Genomic DNA, 24,449 nt, shown 5'->3' with positions numbered 1-24,449 from the left:
GGGCGTGACCCTGGAGGCCCGCCCCCACAGCTGACAGAGACTTTGCTCCGCCCCACGCCTAGCTCTAACTCGCAAAGCCCTCTGGTCACGTACGAATCTCAAAGCTTGCACTTACATAAATGGGTGTTCCAGTAATCGAACAGATACTTTTAAAGTGATCAACTTAGGGCTGTTTGCTGCTAGCGGAGGGAAAATATCTGTCACCAGATGTACAAACCCACACCCCCTCAATCTTACTAAAATACATTAGGGTAGGTATGGTACTTGCTACACAGCCGCGCTTCATTTTCCAAAAAAGCTCTCACGTCTAAGGTTCTTGAAACCAAACCCAGATGTTCGCAGCATCCAGTTATTCTAGTTGGAATTTTGTATTTTAAAACTATTAAGACAAATACAAGTCAGATAGGATGCAAGCACATGCCTATAAACCAAGCATTTGGAAGGTGTTGGTGCCAAACAGTTAAAAGGGCCAGCCTTGGATACATACTAAATTCCACAATGCTTGGGTTGCATGAGACAGTCTTAAAAGCAGAGCTCTGGAGAAATTATCAGTGGTTAAAAACACTTATTTCTGCACAGAATCGGGATTCATTTTCTAGCACCTCCACAGTGGCTCACAACTGTCCAGTTTCAGGGGATCCACAACCCTCTTTTGGCCATTTGGAATGAAGATGGTACACGAATATTCATGTAGGCAAAAATATACACATGAATAAATATACCTTTTGTAAAAAAAAGCAGGTAGCTCACGCCTTTAGTCCCAGCACTCTAGAGGCAGAGGCAGAGGCAGGTGTATCTGACTGAGTTTGTGTCCAGTCTGGACTACAAACTGTCTTGAAAAATTAGACAGGGGGTTGGGGATTTAGCTCAGCAGTAGAGCACTTGCCTAGCAAGCGCAAGGCCCTGGGTTCCGTCCCCAGCTCCAGAAAAAAAAAAAAAAAAAAAAAAAAAAAAAAAGAAAGAAAAATTAGACAGATAGTGGGTCTTAATTCCAAGCTAGTAAAGGCTACCTATTGTACAAAGTGAGACCCAGCCTCATAAAGAACAAACCAGGGTGTTGGGGGTTTAGCTCAGTGGTAGAGCGCTTGCCTAGCAAGCACAAGGCCCTGGGTTCGGTCCTCAGCTCCGGAAAAAAAGAAAAAGAAAAAGAAAACCAGTAATCACTGGGCACTATCTTTATCCACTCTGTGCATCACAGGTAGGGAACTTATTCTTGCAACTTCCACATCCCTTATCTGTTGGAGACAGGATGTAGGTGTGCAGTTTAAGCTATCCTACAGTTCCTGACCTTTCTGTCTCAGAAAGTGCTTAAGAGTGGTGAGAGGAGGGGTTGGGGATTTAGCTCAGTGGTAGAGCACTTGCCTAGCAAGCATGTAGGTCCTCAGCTTGGGGGTGGGGTTGAGGATAGACTAGGATGGAACAGAAGGGATGGTTTAGGGTCTTACTTTACAGACTGACTTCAAAACCATGGTAATCTGCCTGTCTTCCGAACACTATTATTAAGAGTTTGAGTCTCATGTAACCGAGGCTGTCTTTAAGTCCTCCATCCTCCAGCACCTGAGTTCTGGGATAAGTGTTTTCATGTACTGCTGAAACTTTTGAAGAACTGGGTGTGGTCTGACAGCTGTTTGAATCCCAGGTATAAGGGTTGCTTGGAATGTTTGCAGCAGCTCTGATTTGCCTTGTGCTCTAACAGAGGCATGGTTTTGCCAGCTGCAGTTTCTGCAATTGTGTGACTTTTATTATTCTAGAACTTTCAGATTATATAAACTCTAGGACCTGATACTCTTGGGGGGGGTAGGTTTAGGGAGGTCAGTTGTGGTTTCTTAGTAGCTGTGGTCAAGAAACAAGAGATTAGATTCAGGGATTTTCCTCATTCCCCTCTACACCCACCCTTTTCTCTCCTATGTAGCATTAGGGGCTGATACTGGGGGATGAAGGGTGGGAAAAAGAACCCAAAGTAGCAAAGACCGGCTACAAAGCCCCTAATTAAATGCTTTCTTTTCAGAGTTGCCTTGGTCATGGTGTTTCTTCACAGCAATAGTGACCAAAAATAAATAAATAAATAAATAAATAAATAAATAAATAAATAAATAAATAAAAAAAATGCTGCCTCAAAATACTAATTTCTCTAAGATAAGGTGTCTCTACATAGCACTGGCTGTCCTGGAACTCACTATGTACACCAGGCTGGCCTTGACCGAAGAGATCTACCCACATGGCTAGTCTTCAAAATAATTTATAAAGAGCAAGTGAAAAGTAACCAGACACAGTGGCACAGTGCTGGCCTAGAATACCACGCTCTGAAGGCAGAAGCTACATGAAACCCTGTCTCCAAAACTCCAAAGGGGGACGTGTCTAGGATATATCTTAGTGGTGGAATTTTATCTAGCATAGACAGGTTCTGGGTTCAATTGCCAAAAACATGAGAACAAAACATTCGAATGTCTTTTGGGCAGTGGCTGTAACTACACTGAGCTACACAATGATACTCAATGTTAAATACCAGGGGGAAGGCCAATCCTGGTGGGTTTCTTTAATCCCAGCACTCTGGACACAAAGGCAGGCAGATCTCTAGGAGAATGAGGCTAGCCTTTTTATACAGAATACCAACCAGGCAGCTCAGATATTAGAGGTACTTGTCAGGCAACCCTGAAGAGCTTAGTTTGTTCACTGGAAGCAAAGTGAAAGAATTCATTCCTGAAGGGATGTCCTCTGACAGCTACACACATCATGGAACAAAATGTATCCCATTAATTAATCTTGTTTTAAGATTTATTTTTATGTAGATGTATTTATAATTTTATATGTATCTGGCCTTGGAGGTCAGAAGAGCATACAGTGAGACCCTATCTCAAAAACAAATAAAGCAAACCATTAAAGGGGGAAAGTAAGAAAATAGAAAAAAAAATAACTTAATAATCATAAATCTTTTTGACTTTAAGGATATACTTTGCAGCACTCAAGGGGCATATGCAAATGTTGAAGCATTTTAAGTTTTTATTGGGTAGGAAAACTGCATTATGCTCCGAATACAGAAGGTTATTAATAAGGGGCTGGAGAGATGACTCAAAGGTTAAGAACACTATTTCAGAGGATCCAGGTTCAATTCCCATGTCACACGGCAATTTACAACTATGTATAAAACTCCAGCTTCAAGGGATCTGATACCCTCACCCAGACATACATGCAACAAACTAACAATGCACATTTAAAAAGGAATAAATAATTAAAAAGAGTTTATTGATATTAGTGTTATGAATGGGCCAGGGAAGAAAAAGAAAAATGACAAGCAGAATCTTTATACATTTATTTATAATGAAATTATGGTCTAATTATTTACAACATACAGGAAACCAGAGTTTGTACAAAGCCAACCTGCAAAGTATTCAAAAATGTGCAAAAATGACAGTCAGTATCTCAGACACTCCTGGCTCAGCCACCGATTCCTTCACTTCCACACATCAATATTTGATACAAAAAAGTTCTTTTGGCAAAAGTCACAATGCCAAGAAAAAAAGGACAAGTTGCAATTCCAGTCAGAGTCACCGTCCTATTGGTAGCATCACATCTCTCTTCTCGCTGCGACCAGTTCTGAGACAAATGAGTATTTCATTTGTGTGATGAGCTCTGACCAGCTTTCCATCACGTTTTCTTTGAAACGTGAAAACAGGGAGGTTGGAAGGGCAGTGCCAACAGCAATGGCTATCTGAAACAAGTGTGCCTAAAGGTGCCAGCTTTGGATCATCCCGGTATTGAAACAATGCAAAAATAACTCCATTTTCCTATTGAGGATCCAGTTGTAGTTGACCATTCTAAATTAGTAAAACAGCATTTTCCAAACAAAGAATCCAAATGGAAAGAGGGATGAGGAGCTCTTAGAATTACATGTAAGCATGGAAGGAAGGGTCTTTAAACCATTTCCCACTAATAAATAGTAAGGCTTTGTTTATAACCAGTTATCAAAATTGACCCAATAGTAGTAAAATACAAATAAAACTTTCTTTACAACAGAGTTGAGGCTATTCATTTGGAAAAGGCTAGACCAGGTCAAACATATGTAGCAATGACTCTGTCCTGATATTTCACTGGACAAGCACATTTCGTCAACTTTTAAAAAGCTTGATGCAAATTTGTGATTCTAAGTGAATTTTAACAGATGTTATGCCACTGCAGAAACAGGGTTTTAAAAAGAATGGCATCCCTTTATGACAGGGGACACTGCATCCCTAATGTCTTCGAAGGTCCAAGATGGCCCCCAGAACAGGTTCCAGAGTCTTGTTTAATCAAGTGCATGCATTATTGCTAAGAAGAGTCACCGAGTGTCAGAGCTCTGTCCACTATTTCCTATGGGGCCATCCAGAACGGCATCTGCTGCTTAGCTCGTGGCTGTGACGAAGGGTACTGATAGCCCAAACTCCAGCCCTGTGGAAAGCTACTTGCATTTTTATGACCTCCATGTTCTTCCTCTTCATCAGAGGAGTCTGCAGCGTAAGCTACTAAGCCAAATCCCTTCTCTGCTGTTTTCATCTTCTTGGCTGGATAATCTAGAAGAGAGAACAAGCCCAACCCCAATCCCCACCAAGAAAAAAAATACCATAAATTCGTTAATTAAAAAAAAGATGTTAATTGTAAGTGGTTAGTTGGACACCATTTTGTAGCCACAGGGTCAATGGTCACCCCATAACGTTGATGATCACACGAAAAACAGCCAGCACCAGCAAATGACAATCCACCAGAACCATGTAAGAAAACAGAGAAAGAAAAAAGAAAAAAAAAAGAAAAGAAAAAAGGAAAGTTAGCAAGTGAGTCTCTGAAGACTAACATTTCACCTCTTAAAGAGCTAAAAGAAAAGAAGAAAAGAAAAACTATTTTTTCTTCTGTTCACTTTTATCAACTAGAGGCAAGGAATACAATGATCCCATGCACAGGATGCAGAGTTCCGGGATGCTGCTGGGTGTTGAGCTCAGCTCCCAACACATAGGGAAATTAACTTTCCCCAAATCTACATCAGATGACCGCCAATTAGACAAAATGAACAATAGGATTCTGAAATTACTTCCCAATCATTAGTATTTCCTACGAATTTAATACGAGTGGTATGCATAAAATATAAAGCAGACAACTCTATTCCCAACACAGAAGGACTAAAAATAGAAAGGCATAAACTGTCCTTATAAATTAAAAAAAGTATTGTTATCAGTCAGTAGATGACGGAGATTGGTTTCAATCTTCTGGACCGACCACCAGGTTAGAAGACTAACAACCACCCTACTTGTCCTCCCAACCCCAGCTCCACTGTACTCACCATGGCTTCCGGTTAAGGCCCCAGACCCATTCCTTTCATCAGACTCAGTTTTTATTCCAGTCACTGGAAAGGCTGGTGGAGGCATCAACTGCCTGTCAAAAGCATGACATTTCTTTTCAGAGAAATCCAGCATTTTAAATTACCCAGTTAATAACAATAGGAACAGTTGCTGATATGAATAACAAGAGACTGCTGATACCTTAACCATTTGCCTTTGCCCTCACTCTTTAATCATCAAGTCTGTCTAAAAAAGGAGACCATGCCAAAAACAGTTGCCTATTAAAAGAATTTGGGGGTTGGGGATTTAGCTTAGTGGTAGAGCGCTTGCCTAGAAAGGCCCCAGCTTAAGAGAAAAAAAAAAAAGAAAAAAAGAAAAAAAATAAGAATTTGGTTCCCTCCTAGACAGTTAAAAGCTCTTCCACTGAGCTATATGACTGCCTCCTCAATACCCCTTTATGAAGGCTGATGTCATATGTCAATGAATATGAAAGGAGAATTCATCTATTACATCCTAAACTACACACTGATTCAAATATTTCTACCCATGGTATGGGTGCTTTTTCTTTGTAACTTTTACTTTATTTTTATGTGTCTGAGCATGTTGCCTACACATATGTGCACCCATGCTAAGTTCCCATGGAGACCAGAAGAGTGGTGGATTCCCTGGGGTTGGAGCTACCAATGGTTTTGAGTTTACATGAAGGTGCTGGGAACTGAACCTGTATCCTCTGATTGAGTCAATCTTAACCCATGAGCCAACTCTCCAGCACCCACCCATTTTATTTTTTTGAGTCAGTGTCTCCTGTAGCCAAGACGGACTCAAACTTGATGGTCTTGAACTCTTATCTTCCTACCTTTCCTTTATCTCCTGAAAGGGCATCTACCACACCAGACACTATCCTTCTGAACTAGTAAAAATGGTTTGATTGTATTAGCACTTTTGTGACTGCATAACTTAGAAAAATGCCCAACACTCAGAATATAACTACCTGAGACAAAGAAAGGGGTTGACATCATATTATTCAGTTTTCATTGAACTGCTCTATTACAATAACTTACCTGTCCCTCTCTCGCTCTTTGCCTGAGGAACTTGCCGGCTTCGATCCTGCGCCTTCTATCTCATTCTGACTGGAGAAGCCTGTACCTAAATTAGTCATATGAATGGGTCCATGCTATGAGCAGAAAAATACAGTAGCATTAGCAAATCTACAACTGCTGCATTGACTTTAGCTCCTTAATGTTACTGTCAAGTGCCTCATCTTTCTGACAAACTGCCATCAATTAAAAGGCATTACAAATTGGGATTTGGGAGAATAACTGAAGTCAAGAAGGGATTGTTTCTGTAGAATTTAAAAGGGATGGTGTATCTCCTTGTTTAACCAACTGCTCTAAATCCAAATGGTGCCTAGAAACCTAGTGACATTAACTGCAAAATGCTTAGTTCTGAAGATGTCTCAAGACCGTGATAAACACAAAAGAGCCTCTTCTCATGAAATAGCAGCAAAATTATTCTCGTCTTTCCTGGACCTGGGATTAAACTAACCAGGGCCCTGTGTGCACTGCACGTGCTCTGCACTGAACTGCGCCTCCTCCAGATCACCTTTACTATATGTTCATGATGCCATCACTCCACGTTCACAAGGGTTTCCTGGGGTGGCAGAGCAGGGTGGAGCTGAGAAAAATTGTTTTTTTAAGGGGGCTAAAGAGAAGAGAAAATTGAAAGCCCCAGGTTAAATAAAATTTATGAAATTGAAGATTGACACCTTTTGGGAAGTGGCTTTCAATTATCTTCTGTAAGAAAAAGTATAAAACTTAATACAATTCCTGAGTGTTGGTCATGGGGGACTTCCCTCTAAATTGTTTTATCACAATGAACTCAAAAACAAAAAACCGACAAAGGAAACTCACTCAGGTTTTAAATTAACTCCTCAAGAATAAAATCCTAACCTAACTGGATTCCAGAAGGAAGACTCCTATCTCATAAGACAGTTGATATGGATGCAAATTCTTATTTTAAGGGAGAACACAGAAGGGCAAAAAAAGGTAAGAAAGGACAAGTGGGTGTTCATTTAACCTGGTATCCAAGCAGTCCAGATTCCCGTTCATCAGGAAGCTCCTCTGTGAATCGCCTCTTCTGTGATTGTGGCTGAGCTGGGAGTGGGGGCTGGGGCTGGGGCTGAGGGCCAGCAGGCAAGGCAGTTTTGACAGGAGCAGCAGGAATAAAAGGAGCACTTATCGGGCTCTAGGACCAAAGAAACCAAGGAGGAATAACGTATGAGAGGCTGGATGACTAAGTAATGCTGAGGACAAACCTCGACAGTGAGGATGTGTCAGGACTGACCCGACATTCCCTCCCCCCTCCCTCCAGCCGGCCCGCCCCGCTCTGATTCCCAGGCTGCACCTGGCATAAGGAGCACTGGGAGAACAATATTCACTGACCAGTGAGTTCCAAAGCAAGAGCAGCATGCCTCAAAAAATCTAACAGACATATATATGCCTAATCTTCACATGCTTTGAGAGGCAATCATTGCTCCCCCTTTAAATATATATATAAAGAGTTTCTGTACAGCAAGTAACCACACAGCTTTATCCACTGTGTCATTTTGCATTTCAAATACAAAGAGCTATACATAACTGAAAGCTAAGCAATTCTGGATCCTTCTTCAGAATGAAAAGGGGTTGGGAGGGGTTGGGGATTTAGCTCAGTGGTAGAGTGCTTGCCTAGCAAGCGCAAGGCCCTGTTCGGTCCCCAGCTCTGAAAAAAAGAAAAAGAAAAAAAAAAAAAAAGTAAAACAGCCCAGGGCTAGAGAGACGGCTGGGCAGTTAAGGGCAGCTGTTGTGTTGCTGTTGTTGAGAACCTTGCTTTAGTTCCTAGCACCCACATGGCAGCTCAGAAGTGAGGTGATCCAACAACCTGTTCTGACATTTTCAGGCACCCACACAACACATACACATACATGCAAAACATTCACACACACAAAATAATCTCAAGAGTTAAAAAAGTAAAAATAGCTGTGCTTAATAGTACATGCACTTTAATTTCTAGACTTAGGAGGCAGAAGCAAGCAGATCTTTGTGAATTCAAGGACTGATCTACTTAGCAAGTTCCAGGTTATCCAAGGTCATATAAAGACACTATCAAAAATGTAAAATAATATTGAGAGATTAATAAAAATTTAATTTTAAGCCTTTTAAAAATCTGCATGTGTGGCATATATGCACACATGTAGTGCATGCACCTGTGCACACACTTGGGGGCCAGAGAGGGCATTGGATGTCTCTCATTTTCCAGCTATTCCTTTGAAGCAGGTTATCTCCTTAAACCTGCAAATGATTTTCTGGTCTAGCTAGAAGTCAAAGGATCCTCTGTCTCTGCCTCCAGGGGAACTGGGTTTATAGGTATGTGCAGAAATTTTACACTTTTTCTGACTGAAGATAATTGATGTTTGTCATCCAAACTAAGGTCCTCATATAACTGCAAAAACTCTTTAATCGCTGTGTTATCTCACTAGCCACTAACGACCTTTTTTTTTTTTTTTTTTTTTTTGTATAAACTGCACAACCATCAGTGCTCATAGCCCACAGGTATATAGCTAGGCAATGGTTTAAGGCTACAGTTTATTCTGGCATGGGTCCACTAGAAAAGGCCCACACAGAAGGACCCACCATTAATCCATTATCATTTTCCAATTTCGTCTTTCCCTTGCAACTGAGGTTTGTAGATAACACACAGATGGGCTAGAAAGCCAAATTTTCCCTAAAATTCTATTTTGTTATTTATTTTATCGATGGTACTTATACGACCTTTGTCTATACCTGATAAAATTGGACTCTAAGACTGTTATACACAGGAGTTAAAGACTTTGTCTTAAATCATATTCCCTAAAGGACTTTTCAGTATCTTCATTTCTTCATCAATAACACACAAAATGAAACAGCAATTTGGCCTATCTCCTGAGGTAAGATTTAATGAGATAAGTTAGCCTTATCAAGAAAGAATGAAAGGTGGCTGGGTTGAAGGGTACCTGCAAGCATCATAGCTGGCAGGAACCATCTGTGTGAGATAAGAATGAAAAAGCCAGGCAGTGGAGGTCCAAACCTTCAATCTTAGCACAGGGGTAGCATGATCTCTACCTCTAATGGTCTAAAGAGCAGGGGAACTTATCTACTGTTATTTGTGCATAGTGCTTCTGAGTGACTCCTATGCCACACACATTTTTCTCATTGAGATCACGAACAGATGGTTCAAGAGATTGTTTTTGTTGACTGCCACGGGTCACATAAAACCAAAGGTTCTTTTGCTTTGTTTTTTCTTTTTTCTTTCTTTTATTTTTAAAGATTTATTTATTCTATGTATGTGAGTACACTGTTGCTTTCTTCAGACAGACCAGATGAGGACATCATTACAGATGGTTGTGAGCAACCATGTGGTTGCTGGGATTTGAACTCAGGACCACTGGAAGAGCAGTCAGTGCTCTTAACCCCTGAGCCATCTCTCCAGCCCCCTGCTTTGCTTTTTCAAGACAGTTTCTCTCTGGGTAGCCCTGGCTTTCCTAGAACTCACTCTGTACACTAGGCTGGCTAGCTCTGCCTCCAAAGAGCTGGGATAAAGGAATGTGCCACCACCTCCCAGCCAGAGCTTATTTTTCTTTTTTTTTTTCTTTCTTTTTTTTTTTCAGAGCTGGGGACCGAACCCAGGGCCTTGCACGTGCTAGGCAAGTGCTCTACCACTGAGCTAAATCCCCAACCCCAGAGCTTATTTTTCTAAACCACTGGTAACATCATTATTCTAGGTACAATGATATCAACTTTAGTAAACAATACCATCAGGTATTCCCTTTTGCATCTATATACAACTACTGTTTCCATTATTAGAACTTTTAAGAAGCCTTAATTATGCTAAAATCCATATTGTGTCTGGACTGATTAGTCTCACAAAATACCCTCCATTCAAGTGATTAAATATTCATATATACCGTCTTTTATCCAGATAACTGATCCAAAAGGAAAAAGACAATCCTTAGCATGGCAAAACAACATTATACTGTTTCCTATTTCAGGTGTGCTTTTATCCCCCTCCATTCTTTGTTAATGGCTATGGAGACTGTGGGACCTGGGAGAAGGAAGTCAATAAATGAGGTAGACTAAAGTCTAATGCAATAACCAACTTTATTCAAAGCATCTGACAATTTATACTTAGAGAGTTAAGAGGAGTCACATGATTAAAGTGTTCAATCACATGAGCAAGCCACATGTGACAGAGAAGTCTTACATGGTAAGAATGTTTTCTAAAGACGTATATAAACAAGTAACAATAGCCAGTTTTAATAAGTAACCTAAATTTAATAAATAATCTAAATAATATAAATTCACTCCTATGTATCCACTACACCTGGGAAGGGCTTGAAAGCATAATCCAAGAACAAGCCCATGTTTTTGAAGAATCTGAGGTCACAAGACTCTTGTCTTTGTTTTCTTGGAGTGTTCTTACAAGCACTCAGAAATCTTAGATACTCCATTCTTGGATCATGTCCCCACATCTCCCCCTTTTTATTTTTTAATAATGGGATATGCATAGTGGTTTTGAGATGTAAGTAAATCTAATTGTCACTTGATTCATGAAAGTACGGTGTATAATACTCTGCCACCAAACTATGTTTATACTGATCAGAAAAATCAATATAATACAATAGCTTGAAAAAGAGACCCATATGATTAGTAGTCTGGTATCTTCTAAAACTTAAGTCTATATATGCCTTTAATAGGAATATAAATGTTATGATGTCCTATTCAAGTGGGAAGTGATCCCACTTCCCATATAAAATCCCATATAAAAATTAAACAATGTCCCTTCTTTTTTTTTTCTTTTCTTTCTTTTTTCTTTTTTTTGGTGCTGGGGACCGAACCCAGGGCCTTGCGCTTGCTAGGCAAGTGCTCTACCGCTGAGCTAAATCCCCAACCCCAACACTGTCCCTTCTTTAGAAGACTTAATGATTCTAATACTGTCCCAAGGTCCAGTCATAAATACGAAATTATTAGTGAACATAATAGGAACTGAATCTGTCCAATTACAAGTTGAAGAAAGAAGATGAGAAACATTAGATCTAAAGACATGTTCAGAGACACTCTCCACAGACGTACAGATCAAAGTAACTAGCACTGCCAGAAAGAAGATTCTCTGGTGACCCAGGGCTCTGTGTGTGTTTCATAGAATAATTTCTCCTTTGGCACACTTGAGCCTTAAAACTTTGTTCCCAGATGACTTCTGATAAGGTTGATATCTCCTTTTGCCCTTTAGCTAGATCTGCTATCTCTCTAGTAACTTTCACTGCTTCCCCCACCTCTGCCTCCTCTTTGACAGCCAAGGCCAGAGAAGGCAAAGGGGAATCTACAATGTTTCAGTGGAACCATCCTCAATAACAGACGCACACTTGTTCGTCTTCCGGCGAAGTTAATAATAGGGCAGAGGATAATGTTATCAGCTTGTTTGTTTCTTTCTCCAATAAAACCAAAAAGGTTAGTGTGTCCAGGAGTATGAGCCTATTGCTAGAAATAATCCTACAACATAAGCAAAATCTGAAATATTTAAGAGCTTATGAATCAAAGCAGTTAGTTCCACCTGTTAAGCTGAGGGAAAAACATTGATAGACTGATGACTATCTCTCCTATACACTTAGATGAACCATAAATAAATAAGTATCTGAATGGGAGGAAAGTTAGATAATCTTTGGAATCATAAATTCAGTAGTACCTGCGAATGAAATTTGAAAATCCATAGAGTTCTATGATACTCTTAAACACTGATTGTTAATAGGGGTAATATAATACAGCAATGGTCAAATCCACACAATTGTTCTTGCCTCTTGAGATAGTATGTGGAGACTATGCAAGGCTGACTTTCCTTCTGGAGTTTTAAATAGACTGGCTAGTGTATAGGAAATACCAAGTGCAGCTTATGAGGCAAGGGAAGAACTGGGAAACAAACTTCATACCCTAGCTTGTCTAGATTGTAAACTTATAAACTTAGCTTTCACATGCTCCCCTGAATCCTTACCAGGAGTTGGATATATTTAAGATTAGATTATCAAATTCCTCACTCCATGCTTCAGGGTCATTTCAGACAATGAAGGATACTTATCTAAGGAGGCTCTAATAAGGAGACTGAGGGACCTGGTTGTGGTGGCACACACCTTTAACCACAGAACACCGGAAAACAGATACAGAGGTATTCCTGAGTTGGAGGCCAACCTAGACTAGAGGGCTATACAACCTAGACTAGAGGGCTATACAACCTAGACTAGAGGGCTATACAACCTAGACTAGAGGGCTATACAAAGAAAGCCTCCTTGGGGAGTGAGGGTGTGCATAAAGTTGTCACGGGAATAACTATCAAAGCAGGCTGCTATTATTTTCAATTTTGCCTAAACAGGGAAGATGTCATTTTTTTCTTTTACAATTCTAAGGTTTGACCATTCAGTTTATACTCGTTCAAGGAATTAGCCATCTCCTCCCTCTTGATTAATACTGTCCTTACCTTTCTTAAACATTTTGATAACAGTCTGAATTAATGCTCAAGTGAGCCAACTGAATGGGGAACTTTTCTCCTAGTTTATATGCCTTTTCAACATTCCTTTAGATTTCTGTCCCATACTTCATACAGTCTCTTCTGGAGTCCAGGGCTTATAATCACAAACAACTTGGAAGCAATTGAATAGCTGTGATTTAAATACTGTGCTCTTCCATATTCTTTAAAATACAATGCACACGTTCAATACAAAGAAAAGGGTTCTGTGGCTTCTGTCCCATTATTCTCACCTCCTTGTGAGGGTCCGACCCTCTCATCTCATAGCTGACTTCAGGTCCCTACTTGTTTACCATGCTAAAGGCAGTGGGACCCGGAAGAGTCTATAGACCCTAAAAATGAGGCGATTCTCATGCAATATCCAACTCTATACAAAGTAGTAGGCAGTTTACACTCTGAGGTTAAGTCACATGAGTGTACAATCACAAGGACAAGCCACACATGGAACAAATAGTAACAGCCAGCTGTAAGAATGATCTGAGGTAAGCGCATTCCTATCCCTATGCTGGAAAGGGGCAAGAAAGCATAATCCACAAACGATTCTGTGACGTCTCCTCAGACTCCAATCTTAGATGGTGTTCTGACACCCCCTGACAAACAGCATTGGGATTCTGCACTGCAAGCTGAGAGTTAACATGCAATAAAGTTAGTGATCATCATTTTGGGGTCAGCCTCTAAAAGGCATACTCTGCAGGCATTTCTTCCTGATGAGGTGTTGTTGTTGTTGTTGCTGTCTATTTCAGGACTTTTCAGTTGTCTGGAGGACTCTGAGATACTGCCCTGGTCAGATGCATTAAAGTGGGAATCATCTTGAGATTTCATTTATCAGGCAGGCCCTTTCCATTGATTAGTCCCAAGACCTCATCTAACATATGTCTCCTTTAGGGAAAAATGCTTTGGGCAGGAGAAAAGGCATTATTTTTTAAAGTGCAACCTGGGGACTGTGAGGATGTCACAGACAGCAGTGACACAATGTAGGTAAGACTGAAACTCAGCAGCTCTTTCTTAGTAGGTCTAGCCCAACACAGCAGGTTCTGGGCCAAACTTGGCATTTGCCCATGGTGGTTTCTTTTAGCTATATAAATCACAGCACAATTTGGGGAAAAGTTTCCTGAAGATAATTAACTCAGTCCCACATGTACAATAAAGTTTAAGACATGTTTCCATAGAAACTCTTTGCAAAGTACACATGGCTTCTTCCATTAAAAATGGATACTGTTTGGGGTTGGGGATTTAGCTCAGTCGTAGAGCGCTTGCCTAGCAAACGCAAGGCCCTGGGTTCGGTTCCCAGCTCCGAAAAAAAGAAAAAGGAAAAAAAAAATGGATACTGTTGACTTGGAAACATGATAAAAGTCTAGGGAGGAGGACTATGGTAACCACAATGCCTATGGGAGTCAGGATTGGCTTGGCCCTGAGATAACACAGAAGTCACTTAGGCTAGGGTAAAGTATAATTGACGGGTCTCATAATGATGGGTTTTAGGGAATGAGAAGCAATGATTCAGAGAGAAAACTCTGGGATACTCAAACATAATACTCTGAAGGATGTAGGTCAGGCCTGACAGATACAAAGGATCCCAGATTGTAAACTACACTCTTTCCCAGATATCCAGAAGACAAGTTATACGTCTCCAGCATGTCTAACTCTCCTGGCTTCTCTAGGGCATATCTGTGTACGCATGCACGTTTTCCCCTACAGCATAACTAAATACAGCGTAGTATGTGGGGATAGATGTGTGTGCAGCCACATATGCTTCCTTTTTAATTTTAAAAATTTGCCAATTAACTATTTATGGTGTTCAATAATAGCTTTACCATGTACACTGTAAGAGATTTTAGTAACATGAGTTAATACTTTATAAAAACTTTTTTTTCCGAAGACAGGTTCTTCTGTATAGCCTTGTCTGACCTGGAACTTGATGTGTAGACCAGGCTGGGCTCAAACTCAAGAGATCTGCCCGCTACCACCTTCCCCAAGTACTGGGATTAAAGGTGTGTGACACCACCACCCAGCTGTAAACTTATTAAATCATTTGCTAGTACAAGTTGGACCATTATCATTTTTAGCTGTAGTGAGTCATAGAAGGAAAACTACAATTCTCTGTATGACATACTGATACTTTTACTGGAGCCCCTGGGGCCCCATGCCACACCTTTGGCTGTGCTCTGTAGTTGGCTAGATATGGAAAGGCATTGTGTATGGCTTCAGTAAATCTTAATACAGATTTCCATATACCTGATAGCAGAAAAAATCCTGGACACAGACAGCCATAATTTCATGTCAAGCTGATATCGATTCATTACTAACTATGCATTAGAAGCTTGGAATAAAATAATACCTTTATATCGTATAGCATAGTGGCCATAACAGAGAGGATTTCCAGAAGACCATTGATTATCAGAGGAAGAGTAAGCACAAAAGTTAAAAATATACAAAACATTAACAATGGTCATTTATTTTTAAAGATTTAAACTTCTTGCTTTATTACAGTAAATTCTGGGATTTTTACTGGGCAATGGTGGTACATGCATTTAATCCCAGTGCTTGGGAGGTAGAGGCACAGGGATCTCCGAGTTCAAGGTCAGCCTGCTCTACAGAGTTAAAGGATTAGCCTGGATTACACAGAGAAACTCTGTCCTGAATTCCCCCTCCCCCAAACTTGAGATTTTTAAAATTAAGGACAATTTTAATTTTGAGCTCAAAAAGATCCTTTTACGAGGTTACAGATTATTTAGAAGTACCTGAGAAATAATCGTACATCCTTAAGGAGAAAACGATTGAGCTTTCTATGTAAACATTAAAATATATATCTAGATGATACTGTAAATGAAATAAAAATGTAAACAATGTCAAAGCCTAACACTTTCATTGAGGAAGAATTTGTTGGAAGGCTTTAATTGGTGGATGGTTTGGTATAACAGATTTTAGCCTGTAACAAAAAGTGACTTTAAGAGAAAACTTTTAAATAATAAAATTTCTAATGAATGTTAACTCCCTTTGGCCTCCAAAGGAATTTGAGAAACACGTATTACTATTAGATTATAATTTACTCCTTTTAAAAAAAAAATTCGGGGGGTTGGGGATTTAGCTCAGTGGTAGAGCACTTGCCTAGCAAGCGCAAGGCCCTGGGTTTGGTCCCCAGCTCTGAAAAAAAGAAAAAAAAAAAAAAATTCATCTATGTGTATTTACATTTTTATTAAAGAATTTTATGTTGCCTAAGAATATAAATTTAAAAATGAAGTTTTAGTAATAAAGGTAAAATTCCTTATTTTATTAAGGCTGATGTTCAACTGATAAAGCTAGTTAGCTTGGATCAATCATTAAACTGTTAAAAAATGTCATATGGGGGTTGGGGATTTAGCTCAGTGGTAGAGCGCTTGCCTAGGAAGCGCAAGGCCCTGGGTTCGGTCCCCAGCTCCGGAAAAAAAAAAAAATGTCATATGAACCACTACTTCTGAGGATTTTTGAGGACCATCTAGTAACCATCCCTGATTTAGTCACTTGCATTGTAATAAAGCTCCTGCTTATAAAAGTTAAAAAGTAAAACATTTGTACTTTGCCTGACTGTAAGCATAGTTCTGAGCACTGTAAAAGATTTGATCATTATAAGGTCTCTTACCTTAAATGCCTTAGCTATCTTTAACAGTTTACAACAAGTTACATATTTAAACACAATCAAACTTTGAGAAAAAGTTTTCGGATGACAACTATCGCAATAAATCTTTGGCTTCCATTGACAGAGAAACTGTTCATGGTAAGAGCCTAGGGATGGAGGAATTGTAATAAGATAAAGATGGTTCCACTGACTCAGGAGCATTGCTCAGGACTGGGGGGGATTCAAGGAAAGGCTGGCTCCATAGAATAGCATTAGGTATCCACTCACAGCCTTCTGGGTAGAAAACAGGCAACATGCATATCCCTTCCATTGAAGAGGAAAGCTACTTGTTTAACAACTCAGCTTTCTGCAAACTGCACTATACAGCTGTTGGAGGTGGCACATTCCTTTAATTCAGAGGTAGAAAGCAAGTGGATCTCAGTGAGTTTAAGACCAACCTGCTTTACAGAACAAATTCTAGGATAGTCACAGCTCCTACAGCATCCAGACACCTGCACACCCACAGAAAATCCTACCCTCAAGCACCATCCACAGGTAGGAAGAGACAGAAAATCCCATGGAACTGGGATTGCAGGTGACTGTGAAAGCCTAATAGGGAACCAAGATCAGGTCCTCTGCAAAAACTGAAAGCACTTTAACCTCTGAGCCACCTCTCACACCTCAGGCTGGTTTTACTTTGTTGGTGGTGAGTTTTTTGGGTTTTTTTGTTTGTTTTTTGTTGATATGCAGTTTCTTGCTGACCTGAAACTCTCCAATCAAGCTAAGCTGTCCAGAGGGCCACAGGATCAACCTGTCTATGCCTTCTACCATTAATATCATAAACACATGCTATCACACCTAGATTTCTTTTTAAATTTTTGTTATTATATATTTTTGAGACAGAGTTTCACTATGTAGCCTTTGCTGGCCTCTACCCACCATGCCCAGTCCTTCATTCAGATCTTTTTACATGGCTTCAAACTCAAGTCTTCATACTTCTTCATACTTGTATGGTAGATACTTGAGTGGCTGAGCTTTTCCCAGTCACTGAAATGTTTATTTCTAAGATGAGACTAGAGAGCTCAGAGCGAACCAAAATGGGAGGTGAAGACAGGAATTTCAGACATTTAAGGCCAGCATGGATTACGTAAGACCACTTCTGTCACGGAGTCTGATGACCTAAGTTCAGCTCTGGAACTTAGTCTGAAGCTTACAGAATTGAAAGAAACAAAGAACCCACTTCCACTCTTACACAGTGCCCTGTGACCTCCTCACATGCGCAGTGGCACGCATGCACACAACAATCCACATCATAAAAAACAAATATGGGCTGGAGAGATGGCTCAGTGGTTAAGAGCCTTGGTACTCTTGCAGTGACCCCAGGTTTAGTTTCCAGAAACAGCTAGAATCTTACATGAACTTTAACTCCAGATTTTGGGTATCTGACCTCTCTTCTAGCTGCTACAGCATAAATACACATACACGTGGTGCATGCATATGACATACACACACACATACATACATATATATACACACATACATACAAATATATGAAAATAAATACACATTAAAAAGATAAAAAGACCTGTTCGGTTCCAAGCACTAAGAGGTGTGTGCTGGAGAGCAGGAACTCACACTGACCTGCCACTTATATATCATAATTAACGAATGCACTCACATTCATTAGTGTTTTCTACAGCTTTTGTACAGCAACAAGAGCACTATGACAGAGGCTGTAGAGCCCTCACAGTCTAGAACATTCGTCACTAAGTGTTTTATACAAAGTCTGCCAATGACCTCATGAGATACAACTAATTGGGGGCATATGAAGCTAAAAAAAAAAAAAAAAAAAAAAAAAAAACAAACCTGTGGAAATGGGAGAAGATATTATCCCAAAGTCCTCAGTGAGTTGGCATAGGGACACAGAAGACAACAGGGCAAAAACCAGAATAGGACTAATTTCTAGAAAGCACCCTTTCCTCAATAGCGTATTACATATCCTGGCATCCTACCTGTCCAGTGCTAGCTGGAGGTTGCACTTGTGTTATCGGATACTGTGTTGGCACAGGTGGGACTCCAGTAGGTAATGCTGGCAAGACTCCTGGTGCCAATGAAACAGCTGGTGGCACTATGCTTGGTACTCCATACGGAGGCTGAACTGGCTGCTGAGGAGGGGGAACAACAGGGTAACCAGACTGATAGCCATTGGATGGATAATATGGTGGTTGAGGAGGGATACTACTTATAGCAGAGGGTTGTGTATAGCCTGAGGGGGAAGAAAAAAAGCGTTTAATCAGCTGCAGCAAAATGAAACATTTTACCTGATTATTAAACAACACCTAGGAAGATAAACACTGAGGCAAGAATGGCTTTCTAAATTACTCTAAGTTGAAAGGACCACCACCAGTGCCCTGGCACAACTAGTCTAGCCTCAAGGATCACACTTACATAAACATCGGTACCAAAATATCTTGACACTTAAAGCCATACACACCTGGTAATGGTACAGCAGTATTTATTTGATTCACAAATCTAGAATACTCAGCATGAACCTAGAAAAATGGGTAAAAGAAAGTTAATAAAGGTCAGTCCCAAGTGACTTCATGTTTAGAATACCATTATATACTAAATTAAAGCAATGGAGAATTAAAATATTTCCTCTGATGCACTGATTCAGTGAGTTAAAGGGACTACTAAACTGTATGTAAATTCCATACATCAGCAGGAAGCACAATTCTAAACAACCAAACCACTCAATCTGGAACAAAGTCATTCCAAGACCCATAGCCAAACATTAAGGAGGAGCTTGGGGAATCTCTTGTGAAGAGGGGGAGGAAGAACTTGAAGAAGCCAGGAGTTAAGGAGACACAAGAAAACCTACAGAATCAAATATCCTAAACCCATAGGGCATCACAGAGATTGAATTGCCAACTAGAGTATGTGCATGGGATGGACCCAGGACCGCTGCACATGTGTAACACATGTTCAGCTGGGTTCTCACGTGGAACTCCTACAGCTGGAGCTGGAGAGAACGATCTCTAACTATATTTACCTGCCTTTGAACCCCTTACCCCTATCTGGGCTGCACTGTCCAGCCTTAATAGTAGATGCCCCTACTCTTCCTGAAACTGGATACTCCAAGGTTGGTTGATATCCATGGGAGGAGTCAGGAGAGGGTGGATGGAGGTGAAGGGAGGAGAGGAAGGAGGGAAAGCTTCCATCAGAATGTAAATACATAATTTATTAATAATAATAAAAATGTACTACAGGTTGCCTGTGGTCAATCTGAGCGAGGCATTTTCTGAGGCTTGCTCTCTCTGATGACCCTATGCTGTGTCAAGTTCACATAAAATTACCCAGCAGTCACCATCACTATATGTAAAGTTGATCTACTCTCTGTGTTGCAGAGAGCTCACTAAATTTAATAGAATTAAATCTTAATTTACTTTTAAAGACCATGCCAAAGTCCAGTCTGGTTATAGGTCAGTGCTAGAATATATAAGTGTGTACCTAGACCCTGATTTCCACCCCCAGCAACACACAAACTCACTGTTTGTAAGAGATTCTCGCAGAGCTTCTTGGCAGCAGCCAGGCCTTCAGGTTTGGGATGACTATAAATAAGAATAAACCACAAAATCAGAGAACGAAGTTAGAGACTTGTGTTTATGCTTGTGGGCACACTTACCTTGGAATATTCATTAAAGCTAAAATCTAGCACACTGAAGTCATTAAATAGGAATGAATATAAAGATAAGCTTATTTTGTTTGTGGTTTGAGATAGGGTGTCACTATGTAGCTCTGGCTGTCCTAGAACTGTGTAAATTAGGCTAGCCTCAAACGCAAAGATCCACCTGCCTCTGTATCCCCGTGTGCTAGTAGGATTAAAGGGATTTGCTACTCCCCTACCCCATCCCAGCAACGTAAGTCTTTGCTATTTTATAGTACCATTCTCTGGATAATGGTTCTTTTGACATAAAGAGACAATAGAAGTACTAGAGAAATGTTTCAGCAATTAAGAGCAGTTACTGCTCTTACAGAGGAAAATTAGATTCACAACACCCATATGGTAGCTTAAAAACCATCCTTAACTCCAGTCACAGGTAACTTCAGTACCCTCTCCTGGCCTCTTCCTACACCAGGTACACACACAGTATATGTGTAAGCAAAACATTTTCCCCCCCTCTCCCATTCCCCACTCCTCCCTGCTTCTATGAAGATGCTCCCACTCCCCATCCATTCCCACCTCAACATCCTAGCATTCCCCTACAATGGTTTTGCCATTTGCAGACATTGCTGCGATTGTGATATATAGAATTCTGAGAACTTTTCAGAGCCCTGATAGACGAGGGTCAGTGTTTGTTGGTTCTTTAGGGAGAAGTTGGTTACAGTTTGCTAGCAGACATGGTCAAAGAAACAAAGAGAAAGATTTAAGATTTAGAAAAACTCTTATCTCTCTCCCTCTATCTGTGTTCCTCTCTTACCTACTGTTAAGGGGAAACTGAGGAAATAAGAGTAGAAATAAGAAAAAAAAGAGCAAAAACAAGCTACAAAAGACCTTGGAATCCTGATTCTCCTGTTCCGACATCTGCGTGCAGGCTTTAACCACATCAGATTTCTCATTATTAACAAATTTCCTTTTTATTTTCAATGAACTATTTCAGCCTGTAATTACTGACAAGGACTTGTATATCCTGTTTTATCCATACCTGATATAAATATACATGGGTTCAAAAGCTTCTCGGCCTGAGGCTGGCTCAATGCAGCCGGAGCCTTTGCCTCGTAGGAAGACTTTGGCACCAGTTTCGATCTGAATGTGTTGCAAATAAGAGCAGCCTGGACCTTCCACTTTCTCCTTAACATTAAAAGTGGGCACAGCATGTTCTAGGCCCACAAATAGCTTATCTTGAACATAATGCATCTGTAAGGAAACAGAGCAGTTTGATTAGTAAGAGAAAAACAACAATGAAATAATCCTGTAGAAACTATTATACAAAGTAATGTAACCCTCTATAGACTTAGGACTACTTCATCATGGATTCTTGAAAATTTCCATCATTATCTCCAAGATTTACTCTTGGAGACAGTGTTGCTACAGCTCAGCTGTTTTGAAAGCCACTACAAAGCCTAGGTTGGCTCCATAAATTCAACCCTCTAGACCCAGCCTCCTAAGGAGGTTTAAAAGTGGAATTTTTTATACCACGTTGGCCAAGGATAGACTTGTGAGTGCTAATATTGTTAACTTTACTTATCTGGGAAGAGAAAATTTCACTTTTAAGAATTGCCTCGGGGCTGGGGATTTAGCTCAGTGGTAGAGCGCTTACCTAGGAAGCGCAAGGCCCTGGGTTCGGTCCCCAGCTCCGAAAAAAAGAACCAAAAAAAAAAAAAAAAAAAAAAAAAAGAATTGCCTCTATCAGACTGGCTTATAAGTGTGTCTGTAAGACAGTTTCTTGAATGTTAATTGGCCAAGACCACCCAAACCCAGGCAGGTAGGCCTGCAGACTGTGTTTAAAAAAAAAAAACAGCTGGGGATTTAGCTCAGTGGTAGAGCGCTTACCTAGGAAGCGCAAGGCCCTGGGTTCGGTCCCCAGCTCCAAAAAAAAAAAAAAACAAAAACAAAAACAAAAAACAAACAACAACAACAACAACAAAAAAACAAAAAAACAACTGAGCCCAGCATATGGGCACATGCTTTTAACCTAAACTCTAGAGAAATAGAGTGGACCTTAGATTTTTGAGGCCAGCCTTGTCTACATAGTTAGTTCCAAGACAGCCAGGGCTACATAGTGAAACCCTGTCTAGGAGACAGTAGGAGCAGGTAGCTTTTCACAAAGGCTCTCCCTCATCTCTCTCCAGAAGAGGAAATGATTCCTACTTTATGGGTATAAAATGCCCATGATGCTGTCAAATCCCCATGGCTTTTAGCATGTACAAACAGCAGTTCTTGCATGTTGGCTAGTTTACTGTCCTGTCAGCCCACAGAAGAAAAAGCAAAGCTGACAGGATGCTCCTCCAGGAGAAGCAGTACTGAAAGCACCTGATTCACAAGTGGGAACTATCCCAGTGAACATTTAGATATTTAAAAAAAGGGGGAGAGGGTTGGGGATTTAGCTCAGTGGTAGAGCGCTTGCCCAGTAAGCGCAAGGCCCTGGGTTCGGTTCTCAGCTCCGAAAAAAAAGAAAAGAAAAAAAGAAGAGGGGCAAGGAGGGGTGGGGAGGAAGTCAGGAAAAAGAGGCAGCTAAGCAGGCTAGGGAGAACAAGCCAGTAAGCAGCAGTCCTATACTGATTAACGTTCTATCTTGTCATCCATCCATGATGGATTATAAACTGAGAGCTAAGGTTTATCTTCTTCCAGTTGCTTTTGGTCATGGTGTCTCTCATAGCAACAGATGCTAATCAGAATTAGGCCTCTGCCACATGTCCAGCTTTTGAGGAGTTTCTGGTGTGTAAGAACATAGCTTAATTGGTAGAGTGCTTGCCTAGCACCACATAAATAGGACATTGTAGCATTCGGTGCTAATTCCTGACATGTAAGGTGGAAGAGGGGGATCAGAAGTTTCTGGTCATCCTTTGTTACAGAGAGTTGACATCTAGCCAGGAGCCCCTAAGACCCTATTTTGTTTTCCTGGCTGTCCTGGAACTCATTTAGTAGAACTGAGAGATCCACTTGCCTCTGTCCCCAAGGGCTGGGATTAAAGACATGCCACCACATACCGGTCTTGCTCTAAGACTATGGCAATGAAACTTATATTGTAATGAAGTCTTAACACTTGTGGAGCTGTGCTCGCTCCGACAGCACATTCACTAAAAAACTGGAACGATACAGAGAAAATTAGCATGGCCCCAGTGCAAGGGCTGGACCCTTGCACTGTATAAAGAAACAAGCACAATAGCACACATTCTAGCACTCATGAAGTAGAGGTAGGAACAACCAAAGTCAAGGTTACTGAGGCTATTCTGAGGTACATGAGAAGAACTTATGGAGTTTTGGGAAGAGTACTGTCTAGCATTCTAAGCTTTGCTTGACCAAATCAGTACCACAAAACCTAAAACTCTTCATATACCTCTATCTTACCTACAAAATAATGATTCTAGTCAGCAGTTATTTGAATAACCACCCCCCAACACACACACACACACACACACACACACACACACACACACACACACCCCAGAATACAGTGTTGATTACGCATACCCACTTTTCTTCAATAAGAACTAGTAAAGGCAGTACTGGAAATGTTGGGTAGTACAGTGAGCCCTGTGGTTTTCTCCAATAAGGGCTGCTCTCTCCACCCCTTTGTCTAGGAGGAGTGTATCAGCAAAGTCTTGCTTCATCAGACTCCGCCTTCTTGGTCCTCCAGTTAACAGTTTTCAAATGCAAATTACGACTGTTTTCACATTATACAAATAAGCCCTTTAATCTAGCTGCCCCTTCATTTTAAAATCCTATCAACATGAAGACTTTTACTTAGATACAATTGGTCTATAGTATTATAGACTACTTACAGCTTACACACTTTTAACTCCAAAGCCCAAACAGTCATAACTACTGAACAATGACCCTGCCTCAAGAAAATATGTATAAATAAATAAAAATAAAAAAGCAGGTAGTTCTCAGGTTGGAACTTCAGAATTGTTTTTCTTCCTATGTATTACTGTGCAAAGTCATTTTTATAGCACCAACAACCTCTTGCCAAAACCTACTCCTGACTGGAAGGAAGGCTTCTGGTTAACAGCAGGCGACAGCTGAGCAATGGGAGCTGGCTGGTGATAAACAGTGACTGTTGCACCATTGAAAGTTGGACTTGTCCCTGTGGCAGCCTTCACTACTCCATTGGTGATTATTTCTTTGATTCGGTTTACAGCTCCTAGGGAAAAATTACAGACAGTAAGATACCACACAAGGGGGCTGGAAATACCACTCTGTCAACAGAGTAGTTACACTGCACTCATGAGGCCCTAGG

The 24,449-nt window shown here is 40.5% G+C and overlaps 1 protein-coding gene and 2 non-coding genes across 8 annotated transcripts in view; 1 reads left to right on the top strand and 2 right to left on the bottom strand.

Annotated features, from left to right (window-relative positions):
* Positions 1–3,210: 3,210 nt before the first annotated feature.
* Positions 3,211–24,449, bottom strand: part of Khdc4 (KH domain containing 4, pre-mRNA splicing factor) — a 28,511-nt gene continuing 7,272 nt past the window's right edge. Inside the window, exons 6-14 of one of the 6 annotated variants that reach the window (NM_001399238.1) lie at positions 24,190–24,353; positions 21,192–21,403; positions 20,036–20,096; positions 18,980–19,037; positions 18,498–18,751; positions 7,383–7,550; positions 6,368–6,480; positions 5,309–5,400; positions 3,211–4,547 (exon numbers count right to left, since the gene is read on the bottom strand). In NM_001399238.1, coding sequence (NP_001386167.1) covers positions 4,348–4,547; positions 5,309–5,400; positions 6,368–6,480; positions 7,383–7,550; positions 18,498–18,751; positions 18,980–19,037; positions 20,036–20,096; positions 21,192–21,403; positions 24,190–24,353 — 1,322 coding nt within the window. In that variant the 3' untranslated portion in view covers positions 3,211–4,347. Of the gene's footprint in view, positions 4,548–5,308; positions 5,401–6,367; positions 6,481–7,382; positions 7,551–18,497; positions 18,752–18,979; positions 19,038–20,035; positions 20,097–21,191; positions 21,404–23,153; positions 23,637–23,680; positions 24,141–24,189; positions 24,354–24,449 lie in introns of those variants that run through there. The other 5 variants (XM_039103757.2, XM_039103756.2, XM_063282124.1 and 2 more) reach the window with 5 other exon arrangements.
* Positions 23,263–23,372, top strand: Rnu6-632 (RNA, U6 small nuclear 632). Its single transcript, XR_005501591.1, has one exon. It is a non-coding gene; the product is annotated as a U6 spliceosomal RNA (small nuclear RNA).
* LOC134478801 (small Cajal body-specific RNA 4) lies at positions 23,720–23,847 on the bottom strand. Its single transcript, XR_005501630.1, has one exon. It is a non-coding gene; the product is annotated as a small Cajal body-specific RNA 4 (non-coding RNA).

Source organism: Rattus norvegicus, chromosome 2, assembly GCF_036323735.1.
Source record: "Rattus norvegicus strain BN/NHsdMcwi chromosome 2, GRCr8, whole genome shotgun sequence".
NCBI classification, from domain to species: Eukaryota; Metazoa; Chordata; class Mammalia; order Rodentia; family Muridae; genus Rattus; species Rattus norvegicus.
The sequence above is the reverse complement of the archived record's forward strand: the minus strand, read 5'-3'. Positions and strand labels throughout refer to the sequence as shown.